This window comes from Xiphophorus hellerii, chromosome 8 (genome assembly GCF_003331165.1).
Source record: "Xiphophorus hellerii strain 12219 chromosome 8, Xiphophorus_hellerii-4.1, whole genome shotgun sequence".
NCBI lineage: Eukaryota > Metazoa > Chordata > Actinopteri > Cyprinodontiformes > Poeciliidae > Xiphophorus > Xiphophorus hellerii.
The window spans coordinates 23,719,938-23,732,108 of NC_045679.1; the positions used below are offsets into that span (position 1 = coordinate 23,719,938).

Genomic DNA, 12,171 nt, shown 5'->3' on the forward strand with positions numbered 1-12,171 from the left:
GGGAATAAATAGGAAACTCTAAACATTGGCGAAGAAAAAAAAAAAAAGAAGGGATTTTCCACATATTTTGAGTCCTTTGATTCTAAACGTGTATTTGCATTCTTCCAGGAGGGACACCTAAAACGCTACCCGACGCCTTACCCAGACGAGCTGAAGAACATGGTTAAAACGGCCCAGTCTGTGGCTCACAGGCTGAAGGAGGATGAAACGAGTGACGAGTCTGGGAAGGAATCCAAACCAGTGGAGAGGAACCACATTGGAGTTCAGGACGTGGGAGTTAAGGTCAGCTCCAGCTAAAACAAATGTGGAAATAAACCAGTTACTTTCATGTGTTTTTTTTTTGTTTCTTTAGTAAGTTATGGGGGGGCCTTCTATGGCCCTCGAACTTCTTCACATTTTCTGATCTTACCACCACAGATTTTATCTGTGACCACCCAACACAAAGAAGTAAATTATTGTGGAAGGAAAGGGATTTGTGGTGTTTGGATTTGTGGAACACACCAAAGTAGGAATAATCATGGGAACATTTTTTTTTACAAGGCATAGTATATTGTACGGAAATGTATATTAGGGCCGAATCAAATAATCATGATTAAATGATTAAATAATCGTCAAATTGTTTTGTAATTTATTAATTATTAACTCAAGTATACAGACTCAAAAAAAAAATCTATTTGCTGAGCCAAAAAAAGCCAAAGAATAAATCTACAAATTTATTTTTTGGTTTAACATTATTGTATTGATGTTAAGTCAAGCAGGAAGGTGCTGAGCTTTTGACATGTGGCTTGAAGGATTTTTCAAATTTAATTAAATTTTTTTAGCTGCAGGGGCATTTTTTGCTACAAATGATCAAGCACTCGGTAAAAGAATGCTATGATGTATCATTTTAGGCAATAAAAAGCTCAGCTTGTTATTTGAAAAAGGTATTTAAATATGCATTTGTATTTTTTTATTATGCATTTCTAAAATTGTAGAAAAAAGTTAAATGGTTAAATGAAAAATCTGCAGAATGTGGCAATTTTAAAAATATGATTAATCGTCAAAATAATCAATTACTCAAATAATCTGTAGTTGCAGCCCTAATGTAAATGAAAACTTTCAATCTATAATCAATCTATTTTTCTTCCAAAGGTGATCGAAGGCCCTTTTCCCAACGGTGTGGCATCAGACATCGACGGTCCAGTCTCTTCCACTTGTCCCCAAAGTTCTTCTGCAACTGAATCCAGAGAAACGTCCGAGCCCTTCAGCTCCCAGAACATTCCCCTCAAATCTTCTGAAGGTTCAATGATGAACCATGAGGACACACTGGAGGTGGTTATCATACTACTCTGTTTTCTCCCCTTTTCAAAAGAAAAAGAACATTTGAAGAATGTGTCTTCATTCTTAGGACACCGAGGATCTTTCAGAGGAAGAGGAGATGAAAATAGCAGAGATGAGACCCCCACTTATTGAGATTTCCATCAATCAGCCTAAAGTAGTGACTCTAAGTAAGGATAAAAAAGGTAAACCCTAAAATTTAATTTCAGATGTTAAGAGATTTTTTTTCAGTGGTGCTGAAGGGCTGGCTGATAAATTGATTTTTATCAATTAATCAAATTATGGGTTTTTGAAGATTTAATTTTTGGAGAATTAACTTCTTGGGTTTCCGTGGTTCAGATTGATGTCAGCAGCCAGCTTGTTTTTTATTTTGTAGCATGAACTACACAAACTGAGCTGCTCACATAAATGTCCTGATGCATTTTTTTTTCTCATTAATACTTTTTTCTTCTGGTGAAATTGCGTCCTTTTTTCTGCTAATATTGTGACTACATTCTTATAATTAAACAAAAATTCTTGTAGCCTGGCCCTAATGCTCAACACACAGAAGGAATGATAGAAATAAAAGCCCCTTTTTGAAAGTGTTTTCTGTAATTTCGTCTTTAGAAAAGAAAGCGAGCAAAAAAATCGATTCAGATCTGGTATAAACAAAATTGGAGACATATCTTCCAGACATAAGTACCTTTATAAAAGTGATATCTCTTTAATAGATGATGCTGATTCTTTGCTGGACGACACCGTAGCCAACAGCAACCAGAACAACAGCAACTGCTCGTCGCCATCGCGGATGTCAGACTCTGTGTCTTTGACCACTGACAGCAGTCAGGACAACTCTCTGTGCACGCCAGAGAGGGAGTCCAAGATGCCTTTCCTTCCAAAAAGCAGGTAAGCTCACTTCTTCTGAGCTTAGTCATCATCCTGCCGTCACCACGCAGTCTGATTCTGTGTTTCTCTCTCGGCGATAAATATTACTAGACAAGACGACGAGAATATGAACCAGCCAAAAGACACCACCCCTCTCCTCCACAATGGTAACGGCTCCGAACCGTCGCTCCAGACCCTGTTAAAAACCCAGCAGACCCCACCGGACTACGACCTGTCTATGGAAGCCTACATTGAGAAGGGGGTAACCAACGGGATGGGGGACGCCTACACCAAGTGGGACCAGATCAATATGAACGTGACCAAGCTGCCGCCGTACCACGCAGCGCAGTTCAACAAGCTGGACAAAGCAAAGAACGGCTCGGTCAATGACTGCAACGACTTCCAGAACGGGAACCAGCAGGGGAGCGACTGCATCAACAGCCTGGTGAACAGAAGCCAAGGGACGAGAGCGGAGACGAGAGCGGAGACGTCTGCCTCGTCGGGCGTGGCCGCCAGCAGCGACATGTCGTTGTCTCGCAGCACCGAGGAGCTGTCTCCGGAAAAACGATGTCCCCTGCCGTCGCAGGTGACGAAGTCCCACAGCGTCAGCAATATAGAAGCAGGTGGGATGAAGTTGTACTCGTTTGATGGGGACGACGAGGCTGCCGCAGCAGCAGCAGGTAGAATCGTCCCGGGTCCGGGAGCTCAGGGTCAGAACATCGTCCGGAGCAAATCAGCCAGTCAGCTACTCAACGACCAGAATCTGCTGGTCTACCCCGGCTCTTTATCGTCTTCCTCTGACCTGCTGTCATCCTCTAAGCCTCCGGTCAGCACTAGCAGATATCTGGGGTCGTCCAGCATGAGCATGGGGGTCCCTCCCCCTCAATATAACATCCAGTACGCGAGCAGTGCTGTGCCTAAAGACGGCCTCTGGGCTCAGCGGGACCACCAAGGCTACCTCCCACCTCATCCGCACTCCCTTGCCAACACCAACTACTCAAACCGTAACCAGGCACCTCCGTATACTCTACAGCCCCAGCAGAGGGGCGTTCCTATGGCCCCCATGGGAGACTGGACCAAGGAGAGGCTTCATTCTGCCGGCGGGCCGCCTCGAAGCAGCACTCTGCAGCGGCAAGGCAGCTCCGCCTCCTCAGTCTCCATGGGCGACCCAAAGCGCGTCCAAGCTCCCGAGGGGGAGTACATGACCTACAGGGACATCCACACCCTCGCCAGGGGGCCACTGGCGATGAGCCAGGCCATGCAGAGGCCCTTCTCCGCTCGCACTTACAGCATCGACGCACCCATCGCTTCCAGGCCCGTCGCCGCCAGGCCCCCGCCCCACGAGCTTCCAGAAAGGACCATGTCCGTTAGTGATTTCAGCTACCAGCAAAGCAGCCCCAGCAAGCGGCCCAACACCAGGGTGAAGTCTGAGCACTCGCTTCTCGACGGACCGGGTCAGGTGTCGGGAGGGATGGGACCAGGGAGGGTGCCAACTGACTGGCGAGACCAAGTGATGCGGCACATTGAAGCCAAGAAAATGGAGAAGGTAAAAAATAAAAGTGCTGATGTGACCAAAATATTTCAGTATTTCAACGTTTGTTTTCCTTCCTGAACAGATAGTTGGGTTTAAAGTAGAGGTTTATGTTCTTCTCACACACTCTACAGTCTATTCAGATATATCAGGGTGCCTATGCATCCTTAAAAAGTATTAAATCCATGTGTCAAAAAAATAATAATTTAAGACCTTTAAATGACTTAAATTCACTTTTTAAAGTAAGTTGGCCTCTAATTTGTTAATCACATGTCTTTACATTGTCCAGTCAAGACAAAATTGATCTCGCATTGTTTTTTTTCTCACTGGATTTTTCTGTCAAGCAAAGGTGTGAGTCGCACTCAGATGTCTCCATTGTGTTGCGGTTCCTGTTAACTCACTGCTAACATACACTTGCTAGCTAGCTAGATTTTTTGCGTCTATCATGGATAAGTGCAAATTTTTTGTCAGTAGGCCAGAGAAAGTTTGTACATTTCTGTGGAAATATAATTGTCTTTAAAATGTCTTAAAAGTCTTAAAGTTAAGTTGCAGACACTCAACTTTACTCTTTTGCCCTACAGACAGATGCATCTGCATCTTCCCACATCAAGCTCTAAATCAGATAAATGTTGTTTTTAAAGTCCTTTTATGCCAGAGAAAGGCCCAGAGCGATCTGGGTTTGGTGCTGCCCTGCCCCCACTTGTTGCTGGTCAGCAGAGTGAAACATAAGTTCCTAGATTTTGCTCACTAGAAGCACAAATGTAGCTGTTTGGAGATATTTATTTAATGCAAAACAAAAACGTTTGCATATTCTGTGAGGTTTGAAGCAAGCCATGGAACAATGAGAGTACTTTTTTTTTTTTTTAAATTAAAGCATTTATATTAAATAGCCGTTTAACAAATAGAAGCACAGGTTTACCAGAGGCTACTAACCCATCAATAGAGCTCCTCTGATTCACTGCATCCTGATTTTTACTGTATCTGTCCATGTTTTTATCTTTTTTTTTAATCTGTCACTCATTTGGTGGATTGCATGGCTACCTTCCGACATGTCGGCTGCTTCCTTGTCGTCAGAATGCGCTGTCTCGCTCCTATAATTTCAATACTTCTCCGCTGAGCTGGTCTCACTACGGCAGCTGTAGGGATATGCATGCCGGCCAAGGGGGCGTGGCCTTTAGCGGCGCTGACCGACAGCCCTATGGAGCCCTGAGCTTCCGTGTGAGTACTGTGAACTTGTAGCTAGCGCCCGCAGCTCAAGCTCCAGCTCCTGCTAGTTTCACATCATTTTTGAAAGTAAAGGAAATGTCTGTTTCCTTGTCCACCAGATGTTGAGAAGTAATCAGACCCTGAGAAGCCATCTTTGGCTTGTCCTTTTATAGAAAACCAGAGTTTAGTGTTTCTCAACATCTGATTTCCTGTTACTAAATTTCATGTGTGATGCTTGATTTCTGTGAAAACTGGACAGATTGGAGTTTCATGTTCTTTGGGATCGTTATGGGAGCAGCTTTTTAACAGGGGCCTTTTTTTGTTTTCAACATGGAAAATAAACCAGTAGATAAATAAATACAGCAGAAAGCTTAAATACTTCTAAAGCTAATCTTCTTTAGCCATCATTTGTATGTAAGCTGAACATCAGATGAGACTAGGGATGCAAACAATTGATCGACTTACGATTAATCGTAAATTCATTGTTTATTAAATTAAAATGAGCACCTATCAAGTAACTAACAACACGTCCGCTTAGGTCTTCTTTCAGTCTTGTAGTTTGGCCGCCATCCAGCAGAAACATCCTAAAGCAGAGCCAGTTGATGGAGAAACAAAGATGGCGCCACCATACCAGAACGGGAAAGATAAACAGTCGAAGTAGGGTCCGTTGTGGGATAGAAAATGCACTTTATGTGGTTCTGTTTTGAAACACAAACAGCTGACTGGAGAAAACTCAGATTTTTAATAAAATGGCAGCTTATCGATGGGTGACATCAATAAGCTCAATCAACTTTAGATCATTAATCGATACTTTTCATCCCTCAAGTGGGACAAAAGAGCCCCTTTTAAATATGCTGTGCTCTTTAACGTAAAGAACCCCAAAACATCCCAGCATTCCTCACCATCTCACCTCAAATAACTCGTCTTGTGATTGTGACGGCTGTCTGTACCATGATGTTTCCTCCTTTGACTGCATTTGTAACGTTTAATTTTGCTCATCCGTCATCTTCACTCCAACCTCCGATCACATCAGCCTGACTTCGTAAGCTCCCACTTCACGTGTGGACTTAAAAATATGTTGATGAAAGGTAAGATGGCAAAAGTGTGTGCGTTGAGGATGTAGACGTGGGAATTAGCATAGATGGAGACTTTCGGTCTTGTTTAATCCGTGTGTGTCGTGTTACTTCCTCTATTCCCATAAACTTAACCACATTCCGCTTAGTTCTTGATTTGAGCAAATCACAGTTTAATGTTTCCCATAAAAAAAACAAAACTGATGTGCTTTTTCCTTGTTCCTCTTATGTCAAATTAAAGACTTGCTATTGATGTCATCCCTGTCGTCCTTTCGATATATCATGCATATTGATTGAAAAGGTACTAAGTAGCTGTTCGGTGTGTGCCATTTCAGTGCAATAATTATCCATATTTTCCTTTCAGGATGATGTTTTTGTTCCCCAAGGGCCACAAAGCTACACCATGGACACCCACAGAAAAGTAGGTGTAATGCATGTTATCCAGTAAAGAAAAAACAAATTAGTCAAAACTTCTGGTTTCAACTGTATTTATTAAATAAACGTTTAGGGGTATGAGAGTAAAAGGGGGCTTAGGGGCTTAAATTGACATTTTTACCTGTCAATATTTAGCAAAGCACTGAGCTTGCACACATGTGCCGAGCAGTCTGTTTATCAGTGTGTGTTTCTGTTGCCTAGGTGCCTTTGATGAATGGTCAGATGGGCCCTTCTGGTCGTCCTCAGATGAGCCAGAGCTCAATGGCTCGTCACCCTTCCAGAGAGCAGCTCATCGATTATCTGATGCTCAAAGTCTCCCAGCAGCCCCACGGGCCTCCGCGCGTTCCTCACGACACGCTACAGCAAGAGGTGAGGCCGTCGGTTTCTCTTGTAACACGTAAATGAAACTTTAGCTTCTATAGCGCTACTATTACAATCGCTTGTTTAAGTTTGCGGGTGTTGCTAGCAGATGTTGTTTTTAGTCAGTAATGGGCATTTCAACATGACAAACTTCTAAATATAGTTGCTGCTAAATAATTAATACTCTCTTAAGTTTTTATGTTCGGTCCTTTAAAAAGCAAGCGAATGTCTTCTGACGTCACCTAGTTAGTAAACAGAGTCTGCCTGTGTGTAATTTAATCTCAGTATAAATAGAAGTATTTCTACTTATACTATTTATGCTGACACATAGGTGTCAAGATATTTTTAAAGAACATAAGCAAACAAACTGCATCACAAAGACCAAAAGATTCAGGCGGCCTTTTAGCGACGCAGCGAGTAAAAAGCCATAAGAAATTCTTTTATCAGTTTGCCACAAGCTGTGTAGATGGTGCATGGCACATCGCCCTGAACATGCCTCCCCCACAGTAAAACTAGAGGTGCCAGCATCGTGCCTTGGGGCACACCTTTTCTTCAGAGTTGTCAAGAACATGGATGGACATAAGAACAGGACGATTGTGGAGGAAAACCTGTGAAGAGGCTGAAAAAGACTTGAAACTGAATCAGATGTTCACCTTTTCTTCCAGCTTTTTTCTTTTTCCAACATTTTCTTCCACTTGTTAAAAGACTTAATCTCTTAAAGTACTCATTTTATTTTCTCTCTCACTCAGCTGCATAGATCAATACTAGGATTAAGTCTGAAGTTCAAGGGGAGGAACTTACAAGGCATCATGTTTCTGGGCATTTACTTCAAACCTTCCCATCAGGAAGAACTCTCTGTCCGCACAGAGGCTTTGCAAATCTTTCCCTAGATTTTTTTCTGTTTATCCGACATAATCAGTGTTTCTGTCTTTCCAACAAACCATTGCAAGTTAGTTTGATATGCTTTTCTTTAGAGTCCTGCTGTTTTTGCTTGTGGTGTGTATATATGAAAGAGAAATGTGTAACCGACAGGGAGTGAAGTGAAACGGTAGCTTATCAAAAGTGTGTGGGTGTGTTTCAGATCCGTGTGAAAGTGGAGAAGAATCCGGAGCTGGGTTTCAGTATATCGGGCGGAGTGGGAGGCCGGGGAAACCCCTTCCGTCCCGAGGATAATGTAAGCTTACACCTTTCATCTTCTAGTCTTTCTTTTTGCTTTTAGGTTACAGTTTGTGCTCTGGGTGCCTACAAAGTCTGGAAAAGTTTGGAATTTGATTTGGAGTACTTTTCAAGATCTAAAATAAGAATCTGTCCACCCATTCCTGCATTAGTTGTCCGTATGAGCGTCCATGAATTTATCCATCAGTGCGTGGGTCCATTCATTCATCTATTTCTCTATTAGGGCTGCAACCAACGATTCATCATAAAATGACACATTCTCTATATATTTTATTTACCCGCTTCAGCCTTTCATAACATATTAGAAATGCACTAAAATATACAAATAATTCAATTCCTTGATTAATTAAGAAAATAAATATTGTGTTGCTTAAAATGCTTTAGAAAATCTAAACCAGGTGAAACTAAAACTATACTGCTTTAGGAGTCTTAGCTAAATTATATTTACTGACAATCTGGATACATTTTGCATTTTTGTCTTATATACAAAATGTACGTATTTTTCTTAACAGTTTTGGCTTAATTACTGCTCTGAATGTGTTGGGACTTCTTTTTTTTTTTTTTTTTTGCAAATAACCTTTTTTGAGTCTGAAAACTCCAGTTAACAATTAGCTGATAACTAAATAAGTTAACGATTATTTCATTAATCGATTAATCATGATTGATCGTTTCAGCCTCATTATTTTTTACTTCCATACATTAGTTAATCGGCACATCCAATCAGTCTGCCGGTTTGTATCCAAAGCCTGTTGTTTTTAACCTCTGTAGAAATGCATGCTTCACTATTAACCAAAAAGAGAGGGAGAACTCTGAAACAATGTTGTATTTTGAAATAAGAAAGAAAAAAAAGCTTTTTTTAGACATTAAAATAAGCTTTTTTTTTAATGTTATAGTTGAAAACCACTGCATTTTATATCTTATGTAATTCTAGGGCATTTTTGTGACTCGAGTTCAACCTGAGGGGCCAGCGTCCAAAATCCTTCAACCTGGAGATAAAATAATTCAGGTATTCTGTTTAAAAAAAACAACAAAAACAAGTAATTTTGAGTAGTGAAAGACATGCAATGTTGGTTCTGGTTCGAAGGGGGAAATAAAACCTTTTTTTTCGTGTCCGTTTTTTGTCCACAGGCAAATGGATACAGCTTTGTGAACATCGATCACGGGAATGCAGTGTCCCTGCTCAAGACGTTTCCAACCACTGTGGATTTAACGATCGTAAGAGAAGTGCAAGCGTAGACTCGACTGAATCTGTCCTCCGGCAGAACGGCGCAGCACATGAAAGGCGAGCAAAGAAATTTATGGTGACTGTCATATTTTTATACACAGAGGAGAGACTGATCTGCTGACACCTGTTGGGACTATTTATAGCTGAGATCCTCAGAGGTCTTCGTCGCCTCGATGCAACGGGGAAAACCACTGAATGTAGTGGATCTTAGTGAAACAGCAGCAAACACATGCAAGTACGTGTCCTCAAAAGGCCGTCACTGTGGTATACATATATATATTTTTTTTATACGAAAACCTGAAGATTTGATGGGAACTCTTGATCTCTGTACAGAGCCGCTTTTTTTTTTTTTTTTTAAGTCAACGACTTATCAACCACTTGCCAAGATGTGGGTTTTACTTCCTCAGATGGGCATGGAGGCGACCACTAGGGGGCAGGGCTCCCACTCTTCTCTTCTGTCCTTAAGTTTGCCTTTTATTTTTGAATTTTTTAAATTATTATTCTTTAGCTGAACCACTTCCCCGTTGCCAGGCGACATTATCAAAAGGGACTGCGTTACGTGCTTCTCATGGGGAGACGAATGTTAGATCAAGGAGGCGTTTGTTTCTGTTTTTTAATGGAAGATCAAAGAAGTAAACGAAGAGGGAGAACCATCCACTCAGACTTCCGTAAACCCGTCGAGATCCGCCTCAGTCATGTTCTGGATAACCAGACCCGTGCCATCCGGAAACTCATCCCAACTCGTCAGACGTTTTCAGACAAGCAGGTCTTCCTACTACGAGAGAAGAAAGCAGAATGGAGTTCCTCACATCGGGAGAAACAGCGCGTTCTTGTGTTGATGTCTCTTTAAAAAGGTACAACTTTAGTTTGAAAAAAAAAAAAAGGACTAAAACTGGGGCAATAAGCACATCTGGTTCCGGCAGGATGACATAAAGGTGCTTAGAAGTAGACAAGCTAGCTTTCGATGAAAACACCTTAAAGCTACTCGATTTAACCAAAGCAAGCGTTAAAATGAACAGAAGGTAAAAGCAGGGACTGTTCTCAGAGAGATTTTAGGATCAACATGTTTCATTGTGGGGATTTCATCTTTTAGGTCGCCATCAATGCAAAAAAAAATAAAAAAATACACAAAAAAAAGTTTGCAACATGAAACATTTTACACAGAAGAAAACCACAGGTTGCCTTTTGTGTCTGTTTTGTTCCCGTCACTCATCACCTCGAAGCAGTCTTGTGTTTTTTTTTGGTTGTTTGTTTGTTTTATTGTTTTTCCTTCGCTGTACAGAGAACAGAGATGGGAGACACAAATTGTCAAGTGCCATAGACCTTGAACTGTTTGAACAAGGGGAGGATGTTCAGCTCTTCCCCCCCAAGGAACCCAAGCAATACCCACATTCGCAACCCCTTCGAGTACATTTGCAGCATAATGGCTTCAAAGCAATATTTAAAAGCCTTTATTTTCATTCACACGGCATCGTTTTTAAACCTAACCACAAGCTTTGAGTACTCCCTGATGATTTTACATGTTTTTTTATATTGTAATTTTATTTTATTTTATTTTTTACAATGAAATGGCACAGAAATTACATGCGTGTGTGTGTGGCATTGCTCAAAAAACAAATTCTCTGCATTGTGAAAGAGTTTTTGTCACTTTGGCAGAGATGTTTTACTGTTTTGTCGAGTACTGAATATCTCGCTGTTTGTGTTTTTAAAAGTTTCCACTGTGGGCTGGTGAGGTCGGGGGGGGTTACTGACTCAGCATTCTGAAAACAATTATAACAGGACTGTGAGAAATAAGTGTGATCAAGATTTATATTACACCCCCATCTGTTGAGATTCAGACACAGGTACAGCAGCGAGACGTATTTCCCAAACTAGCGGAAATGATAAAATACACATTGTCCTGTGAATTCCTTCACTTCTCTCACTTGTTGCCAATAGAGTATCTTCTTTTTTTTTCCGTTTTGCATTGGCAACCAAATAAAAAAACTTTCTTCCCCCCCCATTTTAATTCATTTAAATTAAACGAATAATTTTCTGTTGAAAAATATTTGTTCCAAATGAAGTTGGCCATTAGTTCTTCTACTTGATTAGCAATTGGTCAGTTTTTATTTACAAGAAAGTGACATTTTTCGCACATTGTGTTGTATTGTACTCTGATGAAATCTTTGATTGTATTTGTTTTAAAGTTCTTTACTTTTTTTTTTTTGTTTTTTTTTTTTAAACGGTGGAGATTAATTTCTTGGGTTATGGTCACTTTATAATCACTTTTAAAAAAAAATTGTCTACTTTAGACAATCTAGGGATGACAACAAATCTTTTCTTCATCCGTGTTTTGTGTTTTTCGCTCCCACTTTTGTATTTATTTAGCAGACTTACATGAAATTTTAGACCTTACTAATCAAATTGTAAATAACTGAAGAAACATTTGTGACTTGCGATTGTAAAACCAGCAATAAATTGCAATGCAGAGGCTCCCATTTAAATGTATAGCTAGTATTTCTAATGTTTCTCTGGAAACGGTCACAGTGAGATGATTGATATGCATTTATCCAACATTCCAGATTTTGTACATAATTTCCTGTTTCAGAAGTTACCTGTGGGACAATAAACTAATGCTGTTTAACAGTGATGCTTTTGTTTTACTGTCTCAATCGTCCGGGTTTATCTTAAGGGCCATGGGAAAACTGGGAAGAACTCGATAAGTGCTACTTTTGGACCTGCCGAAGATAAATTGCAGGAACTTTTAGTTATTCAGAAATGGCCTCATTTAAAAGCATGTGAATATGCAAGTCTTGACCGCAGATTACACTTTTGTGCTACTTTGTTACCCAATTCAAATAGATGGAACAGTTTCTAGCTTGAGCTTCTCACTTTGTGTGAATATTTTAGATCCATGGTGACCAGTCAGAGCAAAACAAATGTGAGCACAAAACTTCCATCACGGGCACTCAAACGTTGCAAATTTGAGTGCCCAAATTACACAT

The 12,171-nt window shown here is 40.7% G+C and overlaps 1 protein-coding gene across 4 annotated transcripts in view; it reads left to right on the plus strand.

The window, feature by feature from the left end:
• The window catches only part of erbin (erbb2 interacting protein), a 64,191-nt gene extending 52,375 nt beyond the window's left edge, over window positions 1–11,816 (plus strand). For 2 of the 4 annotated variants that reach the window (XM_032568952.1, XM_032568953.1), the window contains 11 exons: window positions 109–282; window positions 1,132–1,311; window positions 1,388–1,502; window positions 2,028–2,202; window positions 2,293–3,727; window positions 4,787–4,930; window positions 6,356–6,412; window positions 6,628–6,795; window positions 7,868–7,960; window positions 8,894–8,968; window positions 9,091–11,816. In XM_032568952.1, coding sequence (XP_032424843.1) covers window positions 109–282; window positions 1,132–1,311; window positions 1,388–1,502; window positions 2,028–2,202; window positions 2,293–3,727; window positions 4,787–4,930; window positions 6,356–6,412; window positions 6,628–6,795; window positions 7,868–7,960; window positions 8,894–8,968; window positions 9,091–9,198 — 2,724 coding nt within the window. In that variant the 3' untranslated portion in view covers window positions 9,199–11,816. The remainder of the gene's footprint in view (window positions 1–108; window positions 283–1,131; window positions 1,312–1,387; window positions 1,503–2,027; window positions 2,203–2,292; window positions 3,728–4,786; window positions 4,931–6,355; window positions 6,413–6,627; window positions 6,796–7,867; window positions 7,961–8,893; window positions 8,969–9,090) is intronic. The other 2 variants (XM_032568954.1, XM_032568955.1) reach the window with 2 other exon arrangements.
• Window positions 11,817–12,171: the final 355 nt, after the last annotated feature.